Source organism: Vipera ursinii (genome assembly GCF_947247035.1).
Source record: "Vipera ursinii genome assembly, chromosome: Z".
Classification (NCBI taxonomy): domain Eukaryota; kingdom Metazoa; phylum Chordata; class Lepidosauria; order Squamata; family Viperidae; genus Vipera; species Vipera ursinii.
The window spans coordinates 41,882,003-41,905,090 of NC_139517.1; the positions used below are offsets into that span (position 1 = coordinate 41,882,003).

At 42.8% G+C, this 23,088-nt stretch overlaps 1 protein-coding gene across 1 annotated transcript; it reads right to left on the reverse strand.

Moving 5' to 3' along the window:
• Positions 1-237: 237 nt before the first annotated feature.
• LOC310650150 (somatotropin-like) lies at positions 238-19,899 on the reverse strand (the record flags this gene model as incomplete). The annotated part of the gene is made up of 5 exons (XM_083378986.1): positions 238-438; positions 1,782-1,943; positions 4,486-4,602; positions 5,096-5,262; positions 19,494-19,899. 5 exons carry the CDS (start codon positions 19,897-19,899, stop codon positions 238-240), a joined length of 1,053 nt encoding a protein of 350 aa, XP_083235112.1.
• Between the last annotated feature and the right edge of the window lie 3,189 nt (positions 19,900-23,088).

The following is a 23,088-nucleotide window of genomic DNA, read 5'->3' on the forward strand; positions in this document are numbered from 1 at the left end:
AATTGAGCCAGTCAGCTTATACCAATCATTCTTCAGCGGCAAAATTGCCTTTATTTTTGCAGAGATATCAGGGAGCATTGAGGGACTTCACAAACAGCAGGGCCTTGAAATGCAGTCAGTTGCTTTCGACTTGACTCAGGCATGTAGGTAGTTGGCGCAGCAACAGCCCATTCACTTTTCCAGGTTCTAGGAAACTGTGCAGGAAAAGTGGAATGGAGTGGCGGGTCTTTTCTGCCTTTAAGGGATGCAGCTGATTTCTCTGAAACGACGGCATTTCATCACTCGCAGGAAGGTCTCCACTTTGTGCAGGTCTTTCCTGAAGCAGGACAAGAGATCGTAGTTTTTCAGCAAAGCAGCTTCACTCCGGAGATTGATTTCAAACTTTTCATAGGTGGGTCTAAGCAGCTGAAGGCCCTGGGAAGTACCATCCTCCACCTCCTGGAAGTAGATGTTGTAAGTGTACAAAAGCATTAAGCATCTCATTCTGCTTCAAAAAAAAATCACTATCTGAATATAGTCTGAACAACATATTGTTTAGCAAGTTTTGAGTTCTAGAGTAGGAGGCCAAGGGCTGTGCTGGTTTCAAATTAATGGGAGAGTTAAATATGTCTGGAAGACACTGAGTTGAATAACTATAACCGTGGTGGCGAACCTATGGCATGCGTGAGCCCTCTCTGTGGGCACGCGCACTGTTGCCCCAGTCCTAGGCCTTCAGCTGGGTTTTATAAAACCTTTTTACTTTAGGCTTCTGCCACCATGTGCAAAATAAAAAAAAGATCAGTCAATCAATCAATTTCAACTTCTCATGGGGGAAAAAAAGATCTCGCAAAGTTGAATTGACTGATTGAACTTTTTAGTCCCACCCAGTCTGCCTTTATGACTGCAGCCATGCCCACCCAATGGGCCACACCCACCAGCACCCTACGATACATAAGTGGATTTTGGGTTCCAGTTTGGGCACTCGCCTCTAAAAGGTTCGCCATCACTGAACTATAACAATACCTATGAAGGTCTAATCTCATTCTGCAGATTCCATGATCACTGAGCACATTTTGGAGTTTATTCATTTTGGGGTTTATTTTTCTTTTGCTCTTAAAGAATACCATAAATCCATATACTATCAGTTACAATCTCAAAATCAGGTAATTTTCTTCATCCTTTATCAATAGCCCCATTTGTGTCACAGTTTTATACAGGTAGTCTTCAACTTATAATTGTAATTGAGTCCAGAATTATGATTGTAAGTCATGCTTGTTATTAGGTGGGTTAAGCAAACACAAAAAGCAAGACCATTTCCTAAGCAATCCCCCTCTCCCTCCAAAAAAGCAGTGTTGTTTTTTTCCCCTTGCTGGAACCTGGAAGTAAATGCTAATTTCCCACAAGAAACATCATAAATTGCAGAGTGCTGGAAGGCTGTAAATGGGGACCATTTGCCAAGAGCCCAAAATGCAGTTATGTGACCAAGGAGGGAGCAGCCATTGGAATTTTGAATCTGGGTCACGAGAATCCTTTTGGCAATACATTGTACCCTCAAATGGTCACTAAGTGACTGGCCATAAGTCAAGGACTACTTATATTTTTCTATATTTCTATATTTTTCTAGTGTTGATAAATCATAATAGCAAGGCTTTCTCAATGGAAGGTAATATTCTTGAGGGCTGGGATTGTTCTGATTTTATGCATAGAGAGGTCTGTCTTCTCTAATTTCATAACATTAACCAGGTGGGACAGCATAATCTGTGACAGTACTTAAAAAGTGCTCCTTAGGAGGTATTGCTTACCCTCATAAGAACTTGGATGCCTTGTTCCAAGTCCTGGAGTTTTTCGTAGACTCTGTCTGAGGTCCCAAATACAAGACTGTTTGTAAACATCCTGCTTAGAAACCGTATAGGATTTAGCCAGGACTGAATGAGAATCAGTGAAACCCGCAGCAGTTCTGTATCCTAGAAAAATGGATACACTTTAGAAAAGCAGTTTAAAAATGTATGTTTTCTATCCTGACCTCTTAGAGCTCAAAGGAAGAGAGCAAAGACAGTAATCTGTTGCCTGTCTTAAGACAAATGGCAATAGAAGTTCAACAGGCAAGAAAAATTCCAGCCAGGGCAAACCACCTATTTTCTGATCAGTTCGTTGAACCTGCTTTAAACTTAGTTTCTTGCTAAACAGCAGTGATACATTTTCCATTATTGGAGAGAACATGTATGGACAGTAATAGATAAAAATGCTTCCTGAGTGGGTTTTAGATATTTATAGATAGAATATGTCTCCTTGCTTGACCTGATTTCTTTTTGGCTTAATGTGGAAGTTTCTCTATATAGGAAATAATTGCTTATAAGCCACACTGGATGGGTTTTTATACATTTAATTAAGCCAAAAAAACAGCATTCTTGCCTACCTTAGGTATGATATTGATTAAATGAAAGAAGCAATAAGGAGAAAATTTGCAGAGATACCATTGGCAGAGTAGCATATTCTGTGATGGATTGGCATAATATGACTGAGTTCATTAAACAAAACCATAATCTATGTTTGCCTTTAACCATGTGCTATATGAATCCAGACTTGTGACTTGTAAAGCATGATTTTGGCTTAGTAAAGTAGGTGACTTTAGCTTTTGGTCTTTCTCAGTGTTGAGTTCAAATGCTATCCAGAAGATCCCTGCATTGATAGAAAAGTACAGTTTGTTTGCAAAAAATGTGTTGCCTCTATTGCTGATCCTCATTCTGACTCACTATTTAATAGTGTTACTCTGATTATGAATATAGCTCATGAAAACAAAATGATAGCCATTTAGTCTTGTGGCTTTGGTGCCTTCCTTCTTCACATCACTAGCTGATGGGAAAAATACCCATTATTTGAGAGCAGATTCACTCTATTGCCTCACAAGGTCGTCCTATGTGTGCAACGTCGCAAGGAATGTAGAGAAGGTGTGGGGCTGTGATGTCACCCTCTTACCCTCTTCTCTGAAGCACTGATGTACTCATAGCACTCCAGTTAGAAGAGGAAGGATATAATTTCACAACTGTTGTATCACTAGGGTCCTTTTTGTGCTGACTTTCCAAACTGAATAAAGAAGATTGGAGTCATGAAGGGAACTAAATGCGAAACAAAACTTTTGTTTAGCATTCTTCTCCCTTACCACATTCTTTTTATATTAGAAACTTCCAGATACTTCAGTGCTGGAAGTATGGAAAGAGTTGGTCCCATGACTGCATTGTAATGCTACATACAATACTGCTGGGTAAGCAGTTTGGCACCATCATGCAATTGTGATAGACCACTGCCAAGTGCTGCTGAATCAAATTCTTTAAGCAGGGACAAAAGCAGAATATCAGCAGAGGAGTTGGAGCGGACTAAAGAGAGGGGCATGCCTGCATCATCCTGGACCAGTCCCTAAGCATCTTTCTACTCCCAACCACTGTTGGTCCCCTGACTTTACCTCTGATGAATGGGTGATGAAGCATAACAGATTTTAAAAATTTTATGGCTATTGAGATATGGAAAACTGACCTGTACAGCTTGGGAAGTATGCCTAGATAAAAGACAGCTTAAGTATATCTTACTCATGGGTTGTGGTCAAGATAAAAGTAACATCATAAGGAAACATCAGAGGAAATGCAAGAGAGGCACAGCCTATGTCCAGATCCTTGCCTGAATCTTGGCCAAAGATATTTGAAATTTGCAAATGTGATAAAGTGTAGAGTTTCTAATGCTCTGTCTTCTAAGAAATCAGATTCTGCAACATAGAAATGAGGAATTGGCAGCCCTACAGACAGTTGACTATATTATCTAGTCCCTTTCATTTTTACCTGGGTATCTGATTAGCTCTCTGGCTCTCCTCCAATATTTAGAATACGCTTACTGCTCTTTGTTTTGATTTATTTTTCAAATGAGTATTAAGATTTATTACAAGTTTCAGCTCTCTACAAGAATCTGAACTACTAACCGCTCCACAGAAAGGGCAGTAGATAATAACAATAACACTAATAATAGAGTTGGAAGGGACCCTGGAGGTCCTCTAGTCCAACCCCCTACTCTGACAGGAAACCCAACACCACCCCAGACAAACGGCTATCCAATCTCCCCTCAAAAACCTCCATTGCTGGAGCATCTACAACCTCAGGAGGCAGGCCATTCCACTGATCAATTATTCTAACTGTTAGGAATAGTTGGGATGTCTCTGTGGTCAATAAATACTGATTTGTGTAGGAGATGACCAGTCTGAACTGAGGGAAGGAGGGGTCAAATGTGTCATCAGTCATGAGTTCCTTCATGCCCACAAGATCTAAGTCCAGCCCACTTTGAATTCCTTCTATCCTTATCTACTGTCCATTTCTATTAAGTTATCCACCTACTGCTCTTCGTTGAACATTTCTTGAGAACTTTGTGAAAGTGGGAAGTTTTCACATAGGCAACACAAGACTATATATCTGGGGCACCAAAATAATTCTTCAATGGAAAAAAACATGACAGGAGTCTGCTTACTGTTTTTTGTTGAGTTTCCTCTTTCCTCGTGGGAGAAGGAATAGCTTCAGAGTAACAATATACAGTCTGAGAATTCTTGTTGGAGTATCGCTGCTCTTCTGGGATATAGGAACGCTCCTATATAAGACCCATAAAATGCCACCATTTACAAAGAAGTAGGAAAGATGAGAGTGTGCAGAGCTTTGAATAACATTATCTGAAAATTCACTAACTGAGAAAAACATTAAAATCAGAAGCAATGAAGTTCTAATACTACTTGGGAGAGTCAGCAGATAGTAAATGTTTCAAAAGACAGCCTTATCTAAAAACTGTTATGGTTTGTGGCAACTCTTAGTTGATATGGTAATGTAAGATTTGAGAAGATATAAAAAATGTGAGGGGGAAAAAAAGCACTTTTCCGTATCATTTTAACAATTAAAGTGCTACTTGTCATGCTTTGGATACCTCTTTTTTTTTAGCTTTAATATATCCTGCGAGCCTAGGGAATTCCCCATGTTACTTTTAGATGAACCTGTTCTGTTTCCAAACTGCTAAACACTAGCTTGCTTTTACCAGGAATGATGATGCGACCTAAATGTTTAGCTGACCTAAACCGTGGACCGCTACTCACAAATTCCTTGTAGGTATTTGTTGCAAGCTGATGGAGATGCTGTGCTCTTAGCACAGCGTTGGTAAAAAGACTGGAGAGTGGTATTGTGGGGAAGGCTCCTCCGTCTGCCCATTGCAGAGCCAAGATAAACAAGCCAATGGTAAGCAAAGAGGAAGGTCTACTGGTTCCTGCAGAGGAAGGTGAAGGAGGTTGGCTTCTTAAATAAAATATTGGTAAGTTCTCTGCTGTAAAGCATAATCAAGCACTAACCCCAAATTCTTTTCATGACTGGAAACGTATACATGTGCGAAAGAGGCACATGCACAAAGATTCCACCTTGCTGATGCTTCAGTTGAGCAGAGCACCAGTTGAGTTTCTGGGTGGCAGAAGCAAATAGGAACCCATGTAAAACAGAAACACTGCTATACACAACCGCACAGTATACATGATTTGTAAATCCACCCCCTCTTTCTCTTCAAACTGACCATCCTAATGCTTCTAGATGAGTTGCTTTACAAGTTGCCATTGCAGCAGTGTCAAACACTTTTCACACATGCAATTCCTGTTTTCTCCATTTGTTAGGTGAACATTTTTTCAGATACCTGGATGTGACTAGTAAACCACAATTAGTGGCTGTAGAGATTCTCAGCCATCCAGGTCATAGTTATCCCAAAGATGCTTTTTCATGAGGCAACTGGACTTTCTTGTTTTTCTTTGAAGACATTTTGCTTCTCATCCAAGAAACTTCTTCAGTTCTGACTGGATGGTGGGGAATGGAAAGATTTATACACCTGCAGACAGCTGTTCTTTTTTATTCTTTTAGCAAGTCATTAAAGCTACCTGGAGGCTTATCTGTGTCTTCAGGGTCACCTGAGTTGTGCAAGACTTCTTGGAATTGTTGAAAGGACTGTGTTGTAGACTGGAGATAGGTGATGTCGGATCCCTCCCCCTTTGTGAGAGAGGGCTGTTCACAGATAAGCCTCCAGGTAGCTTTAACGACTCACTAAAAGAATGCAAATGAACAGCTGTCTTCAGAAGTGTAAATCTTTCCATTCCCCACCATCCAGTCAAAGCTGGAGAAGCTTCTTGGATGAGATGTGAAACATCTTCAAAGAAAAATAAGAAAGTCTAGTTGTCTCGTTAAAAAGCATCTTTGGGCACAATTAGTGGCATTCTCTGATTGTTTTTTATTTCTCCTTTGGGAGAATTGGGTCTAACTGTTGCTTCAGTCTCTATGAAACTCACCAGCATAAAATCTTAAAATGTCAATAAATGAAATAAAAATAAATACCCCTTCTAGCTCCCAAATTTAATAACAACCAGGATTGCTGCCTATATTTTGCTTGATAGATATATATCACATGGAAAATTAGTAAACAAGCATTTTTTTCCAATGTAAAAGCTGCACCCACTGAATGGATGCCTTATAGCTATTAAAGATTCCAGCTCACCATCCATTAAGAAGTAGTAACTTCCCTATTGATGCTCAGAAGCTTACCTGAAGCCATGTCCTATTAGGAAATCACAGAGGTGTTTCACACTTTTCTTGCTGATGCTGTTGATGCTCTGTTCTCAGCCGTTTTTATACACGAATATAATACATATATACACAATCATATGTTTATTGATCTCTGGAAGCTCATCAACATGCACTGAGGCATATACGAAGGGGTGAACCATGTGAATGGATGAAGGAGGCATGCTGAAACCTGGATTGTATCACTTGGAGGGGCTGATGGGGAAATGGTCTCAGCTGTGGCCCCCTGGGTTTTTGGTGGCAGCACCACCACAGGATTGTAATCATGGAATGGCATATTAATAATAAATTACAATTATCACAATATATAATATTCCATAGTTGAGCAATAAAATAATCTGGCAACCTAAATCATCCCCTTAAAAGGTGCTAATTAGAAGAAAATCTTCTGATGCTGAAATTAAGCCCAAAAGCGTTCCTATCATATTCCATGGAAAAAAGAATTTTAGAGAGAGGTACCATTGCAGCAAAGATCATGGCTCCTGTTTCAACCATGTGGTTTCAGATGCTGTGAAGGAGCTAATCCTCATGAGCTCCTTCACAAAACCGTTTCAGGGGGGGGGAGGAGGGTTGATGGATACTTTGAATTGTATTCAGAAACTGACCAAACCAAAAGTAACTGCAGCAAGAATTGACATGATCATTTTTGTAGAACCATCCCAGCAAAGACTTCCATTAGAACTTGGGTCTAATGGTCCTATCTGACTCTCCTCTGATATTAGAATACATTTACTGCTCTTGGTTGAAGACTTCTTGGTTCTTTTCAGCACAGGTCCAAGACATTTCATAACTAAAGCAGACTTCAATTGTGCAAAAAAAGAATAGATTATGTTCTGTAGTGGGTGCCACGTGTAATGACCAGGAGACAACAGTCAGGGTCTATATCTTTATTGAATACAAGATGGAACTGAACTCTTTCTCCCCCAGGGGCCCTCTTATAGCTTTTCCACATCCCCGCAGTCAGCCAATCCACTGGCTCTATTTTCCCACCAGACAGGTGACACCCAACCCGGTGTCCTACTTTTTCCCGCCGGACAGGTGAACCAATCGGTCACCAGACCCATGCCACCAGGTGTGGGGTGGCATACACAACAGATTACACCAGTTTCTCCCTAACAGTCTCCTTGTCATGGATTCTGCCTCAAGCAGGTTGCTTTTAAGAAGGAGGCTTTTAAGAAGAGACTGGAGAGCTATTTGTCTATTTGTCTCCTGCTTGAGCATGGGGTTGGACTAGAAGACCTTCAAGGTCCCTTCCAACTCTGCTATTCTATGTTCTATGCTTTGCACTATTAATGTGTCTGCTTTTCTGCTGAACAAGGTTTTCTCAGCCAAACGTTTTTGTTTAATACTGTGTGGGGAAGTATAGGTTGATTGATTGTATTAGTAGCCCACCATTCATTCTGGAGGTCTAGGTGAAGGACATAGCTCCCTCTCCTATTTTTCCCATATGCAAACCATTTTCTTACCCAGCAGTCTCCCTGCCTGAATTTATGAAGATGCTCTTGGACATACAAGCAGTGCTATGGAACCTTAGGCTACTGGTCTAGGTTGAGAGTGACATATCAGCAACAGTTTCCATGGCCAAACCTTGGCATCTCCATTTAAAAGGATCAAGTTTCCCTTCCTTCAATCATAGGAAATGCTTAGATCTCTGAGAACATGTGGCCCAGTGCTTTGTGTTGCTTGCTGAGCCTGGAGAGCCTCACCCACTTCCCAAATCCTACTTTAAGAATGGGTAGCTGTTTCTGTCGTGGGCTGCTATGCTTTGCCTTTATATTCTGTCTGGAACCCCAGGAATCATGGCACCATTGGACTGGGTGTAGCTAGCAGGTCAGACTTCTTTGAGGGGACTTAAAGCATGATATATAGCCCTTCTTCCAAACCACGAAAAATAAACTTTTTGTGATTTTTGTGGTGGTGGTGATGAAATAGTTATTAAAAAGTGGAATAGGTGGCACACCTTTGGCTTTCTATCTCCCTCTCACAAATCTTTAAAAGGTCCACCATTTTTGACTTTCCACCTTGGGAGGGGATTTGGATTGGAAAAATAGTTCTTGGAATTGGGAGGGGGACAAACTGCCTGACTCTGATCTAGCTAATTAACCAGGATTATGGGGAGGAAATAAACAGCAACACCAAGACAATCTTCGTAAAGATTCAGGATGGGGAACTTTAATTTTGTTCCCCCAACATTTTAAGGTAAATTGTAGTTGGATATTGTATAATTTTATTCTTTTATGCTGCCTTCTATAGGTTTTCTAGCTCATCCCAGCTGCCTACATGCTTTTTTCTCCTTTGGGGCAGAAAAGCGTGGCCTTCATCGAGAAGACACTTTAAAAGTCAGGAGTTCACACTGCTGAAGTTCTTTTTTTGCGATATTTTTATGCTGCCTATTATGCTGTATCTCTCTCCAGAACTCATCACTTAAACAATTTCATCTAGTGGGATCCAAGAGACATGCTTCTCTATTGCCGTGTCTGCCTTATGGAACAGTTTGAAATGTGGATGGCCCTGTTTAGGCTTTCTTTCTGGAGGCTTTTTTCCCTAAGCAATAAGTCTGGAGACTTTGTGTCTGGCTGCATTGTTCTTGACTGGATGAAATTGTCCATGATATGCTTTATTACCTTTAATATACATTTTGTCATTCTCAGATGTAAAGTATCTGGAGGATACATTAAGCTGAAGCTCAGAAGATTTATTTTTCAAGCCTATACTCAAGAATCTAGTCAACTAAAAGTTCAGCACTAAACTGGCACCAAATAAGGGTCAGCGGAATTCAAAAGGGGTTTGTTTTAGACCGTTTATGGGACCATAATGACTCTAGGCTGATGTTTAGCTCCACCCACCCAGCTCTGGCCGTGCCGTCTCCTGCAGTCATTATATGTGATTTCCGTTTATGTGTGCTGCCCTAAATCACTTCCTGATTATGTAGCTATATAAATTGTTCAAATACGTACCAAATTTAAAACACTTTTTGCATCATTTAAAAGTTGCTAATAATTGTCATTGTGGAAGAGAAAACTGAGTTCTTATCCATTCCTTAAAAATCCCTTTTGGATTCTAAACAAAAATAACAATTGCTGCAATTTGTATAATGGCTCATTCGATACAATTATGGCATTGATTTATCTCTCTGTATGCTTAAATGAAACTTTTAGGCTTTTTTCTTTCAAATGCCGAACCAAGGAGGATTTAGTAATTGAGAGTAAATTTCTGTTATCTAGGTCAGGATGCTGAGAGTGTTAATCTTTACATATCAAGTGCATTGCCTGCTCATCAATTACGAAGTTGGTAATACGCCCACAGGGGCTTATGCAAGCCAACCAGGGATTTCCCAGTTTCTGGCATTTTGAGAAAAGGCTTGATGTCACTCCATTAATAAACACAGATTTAGGAGATGAGTTGTGGGCCTCTTCTCAGAAACCCCTCATATGAGTATGATGATAACATCATATAAAGGTCATCTCCTAGGAAAGCCATTGTGGGAGGGAAAGTTACATCTTTGATGTCTAGTAACTGAGAAGGCAGAAACACCTGGGAGTGTTTTTTAAAATCCCTTCCCTCAGAGCTGGCTTTAGATAATGACCATACTTTGAATACTTTATAAAATTCTGGGCACTTGCACCTCATGAGGTTACATCATTGCTGGAGACTACACAAAAGACAAAATGGAGCACATTTTCTTTGAAGACATGTTTCCTAGCTTGCCAGCTCCAATACATTAAACTATGAAGCTTGCTCACTGATATGCTGGGAGTTGTAGTTAACAAAGAGAGGACTGGGGTGTGGAAGACAGTGTGACTTAGGAAATTATCAGTAACAGAAAAGGCATCTATTAGGCAACTAACAGCATCAAATGGGGAGGAAAATTGCTTCAGAGATCTTCATTAGCACTCAGCCTTGGTCAGCAAATTGCACAGACATTATAGTGTGGTAAGATGCATTAAGTACCAAATTAAATCAAATCTTTATTACAATCAAGACCATCACAAAGAAGGTGGAGTACAGTTATTAAAAAAGCACGAAGGACAAAAATTTAAATCATAAAAAATTGAAAAGCCAGAAGATATAAAAGATATATGATTTAAAATTAGGTAGGTATAGGATAGGATAAAAGTATGTGGAAGACTGTATGAAATTACAAAGCTCTCTAACATGTAAACTAGTGGCTCTTTAAGTCTAGTTTATAGCACAGGTCATTAACCAATGAATTTTAAGCACTGCTGGGTAGAATGTGGCATATTTCAATATAGTTATTGTTTCTATAATTTTGTGATCATTTTAATGACTAATAGAGCCAGTTTGGTGTAGTTGCTAAGACACAGTCTAGAAGTGAGTAGTCTGTGAGTTCTAGTCCTGACAAAGTCTACTAGGTGAGTCTGGGCCAGTCACTCTTTTTCAGCCTTAAGAAAGAGACAATGTCAAATTTAGACACTTTGTATCTAAGGCATGACTAGAACTCACAGATTCCTCTTTTCTAAGCTGTGTCTTAATAACTACACCAAACTGGCAAACCATTTCAGAAATCTTGCCAAGAAAACTGTGGGATTCATGCAGGCAGTCTCCCGGAATCAAAAGGCACTGAAATAAATGAATAACTAAAATAGAAACTAATTGGTTTAATCTTACTTAAGCTTTTGTGAATCAATCCAATTCATCAGGTGACTTCCAGATTTTGCTGGAAAAGTTTAACTCAGAAGTCCTGTGGAAACAATTACTGAATTTGCATCTGCACATCTAAGTTGAATGGGAATCTGTACTCCTTTTCAAGTGATAGAATTCTTCCTCATCAAACACTATCAGTTCAAATACCCTTCAATTGTATTTCTGATCTGCTTTTGGGATAATTCAAAGTGATGTTTCCCTTAGTGTTAAAGGAATAAATGGGAATAAAATAAAGAGTAACTCTCCCAATGCCAGCTTGCCCTTATATTAGGATGTTCTGCTGAGGCCCTGCTCCAAGATTATTAAGGAAGACCTTTTCAGTGGTTTCCCATGCCCGGTTTTGGACTTGCCCTAATTTACAATATTCTTGGCAGCAGAATAAATTGCCTTGTTTTTTATCTACAAACATATAATTGGAATAGTTATTTGCCATTTTTGTTATGATGTTTTGATAAGATAAAATAAGATAATCTTTATTGTTATTTTTTACTGTGGGCACAATGACACACTACAGAAATGAAATTCTTAGATCATTTAAAATAGCCTTGATATTCATAGTCTCTGTAGGAAATGACCAGGCTGAGCCTGAGGGAGGAGTCAAACATGTTATGAGCTTCAAGTCCCTTTGCACCCACAAGAGATCTATCTCCAGCCCTCCTTGCATTCCATTGACTCTTATCTACCACCAATTTGCTTTGACCACTCTTGTAGGGAGCTGAGGCTTGCAATAAACATTTGAACTGCCTGGGTTTCCTGATTTCTGCTCTGGACAGCCTCCAAGCACCAAGTAAAAATATTTAATCTTTCAAAGATCCTGGAGCATTGGGGAACTACCAGAGGACTGGAAAAGAGCAGGTGTAGTTCCCATCTTCAAAAAAAGAAAAAAAAATGGATCCAGGAAACTACAGACCTATCAGCCTTACCTCAATATCTGGGAAGATTCTGGAAAAAGATAATCAAGCAACAAATCAGTGAAAACCTAGAAGCAAACAAAGCCAACATGGGTTTGTCAAAAACAGATCATGCCAGACAAATCTTATTGCATTCTTTGATAAGGTGACAAAACTAGTAGACCAGAAGAATGTTGTGGATATAATTTACTTGGACTTCAGTAAGGCATTTGATAAAGTAGACCACAGCCTACTTGGTAAGTTAGAAAAATGTGGGTTACAAAGCATCACCACCAGATGGATTCGTAGCTGGCTGACCAGTCGTACTCAGCATGTGGTCCTCAATGGAGCAGCATCTACATGGAGGCAAGTGTGGGGTGCCCCTGTGCTCTGTTCTGGCCCCTGTGCTTTTCAATATCTTCATCAATGATATGGATGAGGGGATAGATGGGGAACTCATTAAATTTGCAGATGACACCAAGCTGGCAGGAATAGCCAACACTCCAGAAGATAGGCTTAAGATAAAGAAGGATCTTGTCAGACTTGAACGTTGGGCACTATCTAACAAAATGAAATTCAATGGTGAAAAAAGCAAGGTTCTACATTTAGGCAAGAAAAACCAAATGCACAGGTATAGTATAGGTGGTACCTTGCTCAATAGTAGCAAGTGTCAGAGGGATCTTGGAGTCCTAGTGGACAATCCCTTAAATATGAGCCAGCAGTGTGCTGCAGCTGCCAAAAACGCCAACACAGTGCTAGGCTGCATTAACAGAAGGATAGAATCAAGATCAGGTGAAGTGTTAATACCACTTTATAATGCCTTGGTAAGGCCATACTTGGAATACTGCATCCAGTTTTGGACATCATGATGTAAAAAAGATGTTAAGACTCTAGAAAGAGTACAGAGAAGAGCAACAAAGATGAATAGGGGACTGGAGGCTAAAACATATAAGGAACGTTTGCTGAAATTGGGTATGTGTAGTTTAATGAAGAGAAGGACTAGGGGTGACATGATAGCAGTGTTCCAATATGTCAGGGGCTGCCACAAAGAAGAGGGAGTCAAGCTATTCTCCAAAGCACCTGAAGGCAGGACAAGAAGCAATGGATGGGAACCAATCAAAGAGAGAAGCAACCTAGAACTAAGGAGAAATTTCCTGACAGAACAATTAATCAGTGGAACAACCTGCCTCCAGAAGTTGTGAATGCTCCAACACTGGAAGTTTTTAAGAAGAGACTGGACAGCCATTTGTCTGAAATGGTATAGGGCTTCCTGCCTTAGCAGGGGGTTGGACCTCCAAGGTCCCTTCGAATTCTGTTGTTGTTGTTATCTAGGTGGATGATGTATAATTGAACATTCTGTATGATATCTGTTCATTTTGAACCTTTGTTTTTTTATTGAAAAGTTTTAAAATACATTTTATCTTTAACAATCCCCTCTCCCCCTCCCCTACCTATCCCTCCCTACCCCTCCCCCCCTTTCCCCCCTCCCCCCCGACTTCCCAGAGCTAAGTACAGGGTATAAAAACAAAGAACAATCATAAACATCCATATGCTACCAACAATAAATTCTTAAATCTATCACTCTCTAGCTCATGTAAGATAACTACAAACAATACTAATATTTCATATAAAAAAAAGAAAATAGAAAGGAAGACTTATTCAAATACTAAATGAAACTTTTTAGTCCCATATTTCTTCTGGATATATTCAATCCATTTTTTCCACTCCATAATATAGCATTCTTGCGAATGATCTTTCAAATAAGCCGAGATCTTTGCCATTTCTGCCAGGTCAGAAACCTTTAAAGTCCATTCTTCTATAGTCGGCAGTTCCTCCTTCTTCCAATACTGACCTATTAAAAGTCTTACTGCTGTAATTAAATTCAACATCAACTTAGTGTCCACAACAGTAGCATCTGTAATTATACCCAACAGAAAGAATTGCGGACAAAACTTTATCTTTTGCTTGAAGATCTTCTGCATATTCCACCAAATTTTTATCCAAAAAGCCTTGACCTTTTTACAAGTCCACCATATGTGAAAATATGTTGCATCTTCACCACCACACCTCCAGCATTTTGGCTGATAGTTCGGATACATACTTGCAAGCTTTTTAGGATCTAAATGCCATCTATAAAACATTTTATAAAAGTTCTCTCTTAAGTTTTGAGCTTGTGTAAATTTTACGTTCCTCACCCAGATCTTTTCCCACGTGTCCATTGTAATAACTTCTTGGATGTTCTGGGCCCATTTTATCATACAATCTTTAACAAGTTCTGTTTCTGAATCAAGTTCTATCAATGCAAGATATATACGTTTGATATGTGCTGGACCCTGACTTCTAATTTGCTTTATCAAATTTTCATCAGTCATTGCAAAACCAGTTTTCTGATCTTCTTTCCACCTGGCCCGTAACTGAGTATATTGAAACCAGGTTTGAACAATCTTCTCATCTCGCAAGAGATTATACGATTTTAAACACCATACACTTCTTTCCAAGCTTAAAATCTCCTTATACGTGGTCACGTCATGTTTGAAACCAACATTTATGTTTTCTATTGAGTGTTTTGGAATTGCCCACAATGGCATCTTACAGTCTAACTTGTGTCTATACTTCTTCCAAACTCTCAACAATGCCTGTCTTAAAATATGCACTTTAAACACATTGTCTACCTTCTTATCATACAACAAATATGCATGCCAGCCAAATAACAAGTCATGGCCCTCAAGATTTAATAATCTCTCTTGTGTCAAATTAATCCAATCACTTATCCCTGCTAACGCAGCAGCTTCATAGTATAATTTAAGATTGGGCATTTTAAGACCACCTCTTTCACGAGTATCCTGCATAATCTTAAGTTTAACTCGTGGCCTTTTCCCTGCCCAAACAAATTTATTGATACCCCATTGCCATTCTTCCAAATTAGAATCTTTCTTAAGAACCGGTATCATTTGAAATAAGAATAAAAATTTAGGCAGGACATTCATTTTCACTGCTGCGATTCTTCCCAACAAAGACAATTGCAATTTTTCCCAACTCTCCATTTCTTTTTGAATTTTTCCCCATAGTTTTTCATAATTATTTTTATATAACTTTGTATTAGAGGGTGACAAAAACACCCCCAAATATTTGACCCTTTTAGCAATCTCAAATCCAGTTAATCCTTTTAAAAGAGCCTTTTGCGATACTGTCATATTTTTGGCCAGAATTTTAGTTTTTTGTACATTAACTTTAAATCCAGAAACCCTCCCATATTGCATTCTTATCTCCATCAGGTCCACAACAGAGTTTTCTGGCTGGGTCACTGTAACAACCAGATCGTCTGCAAACGCCCTCAGTCTATAATCCTGATCTCTAATTTGTATACCCTTAATTCTTTCCGAACTCCGTATTTTTACTAGTAATATCTCCAATGTTAACACAAATAGTCAAGGCGATAACGGACACCCTTGCCCTGTGCCCTTCTCAATATTACATGCTTCAGTCAAACTATTGTTAACTATTATTCGGGCAGTTTGTTTTTGATATAATGCCCTAATTGGTTGCAAAAATTTATCCCCAAAATTCATTTTATCTAAAACTTTCATCAAAAATTGCCAATTCAATTGATCAAAAGCTTTTTCAGCATCTAAGAAAATTAGCGCCGCAGGGATCTGGTTGTTCCTTTCCAAAAACTCTAACACATCAACTATATGTGAGTTATCTTGAGGGATGACAGCGAGACAGCAGGCACGGTTCAAATAACGATTTATTTGGGCAGAGGTCCCGGGCAAAACAGTGCCGGGAATCTCTTGTATTTATAGTAAACAGGGATGACAACAACAACAATCAAGAACCAATAAACATGCAAGAATCTCCCGCCAGACTAGGACGCCCAATGAGAAGGAGACCGGCTAAAAGGTAGGCGCGGCTGAGGCGGCTTGTTGCCGGGGCCAGCTGGCAGCTTTGACAGCTCTGGCCAAGCTGCGCATGTGCGGTTCTCTGAAGTTTGACAGCTGTCAGTGTACTGCGCATGCGCGGCAGTTTGACAGCTGTCAGAGTCGGCCGGTTTGACAGCTGTCAGTGCTAGCCGCGTGTGTGTGGGGGGGAATGCCGCAGCAGCCTTTTGACGGCTGTCAACGGCTGCCGGGGATCCCTTATAAAATGTGAGGGGGTTGTTGTGTGTGTGTGAATATGTAACACCCCTTCCCCCCTTGCCCCTGGAAGTTTAGCTGGGGTCAGTTCCACTAGTCCTGCTGCCAGCCCATTCATAGTCCGCCAAGTAGGAGGGGGCCTTCCGCGGTCTGGATGAGTGGTGGAGGCTTGGGCTGGGCTGACTTGTGCTGGGCTGGTCTTTCCTTTCCATGGTGGGGAGATCTCCGGGGTTGGTAGGTTGGGGGTCGTCGGCGACGTCAGGAATGAGCGGTAATGGGCTAGATGGCGTTGATGGTGATGCTGGGGAAAATAGTGTGCCCGGTTGGGCTCGGGAACTGCGGTCCTGCGGTGTGCGTTTCCTCAGTTGGTCAGCGTGTCTCCGGACAAGCCTTCCGTCCCCTAAGTCGATGAGGTAGGAGACTGGGCCAGTTTGGTCGGAGATCACGCCTTGCAGCCACTTGTCGCCGACCCCGAAGTTCTTAGCCCAAATGGGCTGGCCGGGGGGGAAGACCTTGGCAGTCGGTGTGTTGGGTTGTTCGGCGGCTGCCCTGTCGGGGTGCAAGCGGTCCAGTTTTGTGACTAAGCGGCGCCCCCAACGGAGTTCGGCTGGAGACTTGCCGGTGGTGGTGCATGGTGTGGAGTGCTGGGCCAGGAGGTATTTTGCCAGTCTGCAGTGCCAGTCGCCGGAGATGATTTTTCTTAGGGCATCTTTGGTCGCCTTCACCATGGCCTCTGCGAGACCGTTCGTGGAGGGGTGAAAGGGCACGGAGGTGGCGTGTCTAATCAAGTTGGCCTTGATGAAAACCTGGAAGTCATTAGAGGTGAATTGGGGCCCGTTGTCAGATACAATGACATCAGGCAACCCATGGGTGGCAAATACCCTCCTTAAACCCCTGATTGTGGCTGCTGATGTTGTGCTGGCAACCGGAATGACCTCGAGCCACTTGGAAAAACTATCTACTATTATTAGAAAATTTTGTCCCTGGAAGGGGCCAGCGTAATCAACATGGATACGGGACCAGGGGTTTTTTGTCACTTCCCATTTATGGACAGGAGCGTGAGGAAGCGGTGGCCTGGTCTGTTGGCACATGTTGCAGGTTGCGACAAAGTGTTCGATGTCTGCATCGAGCCCTGGCCACCACAAGTAGCTGCGGGCGAGGGATTTCATCTTGACCACCCCTGGGTGGCCTTCGTGAAGGGAGGTTAAAACTTGTTGCCTGTGTGGGGCGGGTACGATGACCCTGCTGCCCCAAATGATGCAGCCGAGGTGAGCTGACAATTCCAGGCGCCTTAGGAAAAAAGGCTGAAATTCTGGCCCCGGGGATGTGGATTGCCAGCCGGTTTGGACCCAGGTCAGGACCCTGCCCAGGATTTTGTCCTTGGTAGTTGCTGCAGCTATTTCTTTGGCTGATACGGGTTGGTCAGGCAATTCCTGGATAGCCAGGATTTGGCCGGCGGGTGCGGGGTCTGGGTCGAGGTTGGGCAGGGGCAGTCTGCTAAGGCCATCTGCATGGCCCATTTCCTTGCCTGGTTTATGTTCTATTTTAAAAGAGTATGCTGCTAGGAATGTTGTCCAGCGGAGCATTCTGGGGGATAGGATTTGCGGGGTCAATTTGTCCCAGGTGAAGAGCCCTAGCAGGGGTTTGTGGTCAGTGAAGATGGTAAAGTGGCGGCCGTATAAGTAATCGTGAAATTTCTTCACGCTCGCCACCAGTGCTAGGGCTTCCTTGTCAATTTGCGCGTAATTGCGCTCAGCTTTGGACAAGGTCCTGGAATAATATGCGATGGGCAATTGAGTTCCATCGCTGTGGAGGTGGCTGAGGACAGCGCCTATGCCATAGGGGGAAGCGTCGCAAGTGACACAGAGGGGCATTTTCTCTTTGTAGTGTGTAACGGTGGACTTGCTGGACAGGAGTTGTTTTAATTTGTTGAAGCTATCTTCGTGGGCTTGGGTCCAGAGCCACTGGGCTCCTTTGTCTAATAGCCTGTGGAGCGGCTCTGCTATGGAGGCTTTGTGGGGGAGGAAAGCATGGTAGAAGTTTATTAACCCCAAAAAGGCTTGTAATTCAGCCTTATTTTTGGGGGGTGGTGCTGCCCTGATGGCCTTGACTTTAGAATCTGTGGGGTGGATTCCTTTAGCGTCGATTTTGTACCCCAGAAATTCCGTAGAAGGAACTCCAATGGAGCACTTTTCTTTTTTTAATTTGAGGCCGGCGGTGCGAAATCTTTGAAGCACCTCCCGCAGCCTGTCAGCTAGTATGTCTTCCGATTCCCCTGCGATGAGCACGTCATCGAAATAGGGGCAGACCCCAGGGATTCCCTTAAGAGTCCGCTCCATGGTTTCCTGGAATATTCCAGGTGCTACGGCTATTCCGAACTGCAGGCGGTTCACTTTGAACGCTCCGCGGTGGGTGACTATGATTTGGGCATTGGCGGTTCGATCTGAGACTGGCAGCTGCAAGAATGCATGGGCCAGGTCTAATTTGGCAAATATAGTGCCTGCCTAAATAGAAGAAAGCACGTCCCTGACAGCTGGGACTGGGTAGGCGTGGGGGTTTAAAGCTCGATTCAGGGTGGCTTTATAGTCCGCGCAGAGGCGGACTTCCCCGTTAGGCTTGACCGGGGTGACTTTGGGGGTTTCCCAAGTGCCCCCATCCGTTGGTTCTATGACTCCCAGCCCTATTAGTCTGTCCAGCTCTGCGTCAATCTTGGATTTGAGGGCGAAAGGAACTCTTCTTGCCTTAATCCTAATGGGCAGGACTTCAGGATTTAATTTTAGGTCAATGGGGGGGCCATTGAATTTCCCCAGCGAGCCATCAAACACGTCTGCAAATTGTTGGCAGACGGCCTGTAAATGGTGGGGCTGGAAGTGGTTTACGCCCAAGATTTTTATCCCTAGGGGTTCGAACCAGTCGAGGCCAATGAGACTGGCTCGTTTACCTGTTGCAATTTGGGCTGTTAATAGGAAAACGGCGCCTGCATTGGCACGCGATCCCTTGGAGAGTGTCCCAGGACAGGATGGAGACTGAGGACCTGGAGTCCACCTCCATTTCGCAGGGGATTCCCTGAATCCGGACCTGAATTTTAATTTTGGGGCGGATAAAGCTGGTAGTTAGGGCCCCCTGGTCTGTATTAGTGGTCATGACAGATGACCATAGGGCCTTCCCTGGCAATTTGGGGGAGGGAATATTACCTTCCTGGGCCGCCTCCAGGTCATGAAGGGTCTTGTGGCCGGTGCTGCGGCAGGCGGAGCGAATGTGGCCAGTTTTGCCGCAGCCATGGCACTTGGAGTTTCGAAATTTACAAGATGCCCTGGCATGGTTGCCACCGCAGCTGGCGCACTTGGAGCGGTTGGTGGTCTCCCTTTGGCCTCCGGCCGGACGATCTGGCCCTTTGTTTCCCTCCCGGCGAGTCTGGGGGTTGGTGGGTCTTGGACGGATGGCGTCCACGTCAGTCTTCAGTTCGGTTGTTCCTGGGTCAGTACTTCTAGGGCAGTTGTGGTGGACTGACCCCGTGAAGGGATTTCCAGGTGGCGGCGCATCTTCCCAATGGCTATCTTCATATGCCATAATCTCTATAGTTAATTCGGCCAGGTCCATCGTCGGCTTAGTAATAAGCTTCTTCTGGAGCTTCAGGTTTCGCAGGCCAACGATGACCTGGTCCCTTATGCGGTCCTCGAGGTCCGGGAAACGGCAGCGACAGGCCGCTTGTCGGACCGTGGCTATGAATGCCTTGGCCGACTCGCCTGGTCGTTGGTACTGGCGGGCGAAGTTCAACCACCAGTATAGCTCGGACCGCCTCGGGGCAAAGTGACGATTGAGGCGATCGACCAGCTCGGCATAAGGCACAGAGGCCACCGGAGCAGGGTCACAGAGCCCTATGGCGACATCGTAGACCGCCGGGCCGCTGAGGCACAGGAGCGCTGCGGCTTTGGGGCGATCCTCGACAATGTTGTTGACGAGGAGGTACCCCTCCACTTGCCCGAGATGCGATTCCCAGCCCTCGGGCTGGGAGACATCAAATTCTCGGACGTGCCCAAGATTTGCCATACTGTCAAAAGTCCACGGGTGTGCTTGGGGCGGAGTGCGTGGAGGGCTCTCCCGACCAGCAAGTGATTTCAGCGGTGTCAGCTGGTGGGACGGCTTCCCTCCTTCACTTGTGGCTTCAGCTAGTGACTTCAGCTAACAAGCAGACCCGAATCCCATCCTCGTCGCCAGGTGAGTTATCTTGAGGGACGACAGCGAGACAGCAGGCACGGTTCAAATAACGATTTATTTGGGCAGAGGTCCCGGGCGAAACAGTGCCGGGAATCTCTTGTATTTATAGTAAACAGGGATGACAACAACAACAATCAAGAACCAATAAACATGCAAGAATCCCCCGCCAGACTAGGACGCCCAATGAGAAGGAGACCGGCTAAAAGGTAGGCGTGGCTGAGGTGGCTTGTTGCCGGGGCCAGCTGGCAGCTTTGACAGCTCCGGCCGAGCTGCGCATGCGTGGTTCTCTGAAGTTTGACAGCTGTCAGTGTACTGCGCATGCGCGGCAGTTTGACAGCTGTCAGAATCGGCCGCTAGCCGCGTGTGTGGGGGGGGGAATGCCGCGGCAGCCTTTTGACGGCTGTCAACGGCTGCCGGGGATCCCTTATAAAATGTGAGGGGGTTGTTGTGTGTGTGTGAATATGTAACAATATGCCTCACATTATTTTTCATTTGCCTACCACTAATAAACCCACTTTGATCCCCATGAATCACCTGTTGCAGAACCCTCATCAATCTGTTAGCCAACACCTTAGCAAATATCTTATAATCTGTATTTAAAAGTGATATCGGTCTATAGTTTTTAACTTGAGTAACATCTTGATCTTCCTTCGGAATCAAAGAGATAAAAGCAGTTCTCCAAGACGGAGGCACCTTTCCCCCTCTCTGAATTGTCTGGAACAATTCCTTTAACGGCTTTATCAGCTCCATTTGTAAGTTTTTGTAATAAACCGCAGTCAAACCATCCGTACCTGGCGCTTTATCCAACTTCAATTCCTTAATTGCTATGAGAATTTCTTCTTCTGTTATCAACTGGTTAATCTCCTCTTTTTGTGCTTGCGTAAGAACCAGGATGCTAGCATTCTCCAAGTATACATCAATGTCTTTTTCATTAATCTTCTCCTTAGCATATAATTTAGAATAAAAATCCACAAAGGCTTCCTTAATAAGATCCTGTTGAAACACAACCTTTCCCTTATGTTCAATTTTATCTATATTGGAAGCCCTTTGCTTTTTCCTTAGTCTATAAGCTAGCCATCTGCCTGGCTTATTAGCATTGCAAAGAGTATTATGCCTAGCAAACCGCAAGTTGGTTGCCACTTGATCAGCCATCAATTTATCAAATTGTCCTCTTAATAGCTTAATAACCTCCTTAGTCTTCACATCTGATGGGTTCAAAATTAAGACCTTTTCTTTTTCCCTAATTTCATTCTCCAATTCTTTCCTTCTGGCTTCCAAAGTACGTCTGTATTTATTATTCATATATATCAACACCCCTCTCATGTAGGCCTTGCTAGCATCCCAAACCATGTCCATAGAAGTATCCTTATTCATATTAATTTCAAAAAAATCCTTCATCCGCTGTTTACATTCTTCCACATTTCTCTGATTTCTAAACACATTCTCATTTACGCGCCGCGAGCGCCTATCCCTATTGTCCTTATTGATCTTTAACCAAACTGGACTATGGTCCGAAATAGTTCTTGCACAGATCTTTACCTTCTTAATCCTAGAAAAAAATCATTAGTCAGCAAAATAAAATCAATCCTAGAAAAAGATTGATGTCTGTCAGAAAAAAGTATAATCCTTTTCATGTAGGTGTATGTCACGCCAAATATCTCGCAATTCCAAGTCATCCTTCATTTCAAAAAAAGATTTAGGCAATCTGGCATGGCTTGGAGCATGCTTAAAAGAACCAGCCTTGTCCATCTGTACATCCAAAACTCCATTCCAATCCCCCATAAAAATAAACGATTTGTAATCCAATTGAGTAAGCTTTGTATGAAGTGAATCAAAAAAATCAGCTTGTTGTTGATTAGGAGCATACAGTCCAACTAAGAGCGTTTTTTACCTTCTAACAACAAATCTATCATAACATATCTTCCTTGCTTATCTGCTTCAATTAATTCCGCTGTTAGAGTACTTTTAACGTAGACAACCACTCCATTTTTCTTATTCATCGCAGAAGCAACAAATTGCGTGCCCAACCTTGAGTTCGATAAATACTTTTGGTCCATAACCCTAATATGCGTTTCTTGCAAACATATAACATCAATCTTAAATTGTTTTAAATATTGAAAAACTTTCTTTCTCTTCTGTGGTGAGTTTAATCCATTAACATTCCAGGTTAGAAACTTAGTCACCATGCGTGGCATCCCGAAGCTTTTGGAGCACATCTTTAATAGCCCCTATATTTTCTTTGGGCCGCGCTCCTCCCACAGCTTCGCTGTAAGTACGCTTTGAGAGCTCCATAAACCTCCTCTGGTCTTGCTCTTGTACTTGTCTTGCTCGTTTTACAGCGGCACGCGTCAACCTCTGCTCTCCAGCAGCAGCCGATGAAGCTGTTAGATCCCCTCCAGCACCATTCTCCTCTGTCTGTCCATCTTCAGCCTCTTGAGGTTTTCCCTCTCCAGATCCCTTTGCAGCTTCCAGGAGTGATAGAGGAGTTGCTTTTAAAACATCATTGTAGAAATCACGCACCTGAGTCACAGTAACCAGATGGTATCTTTTACCTTCGTGCATCACCACCAA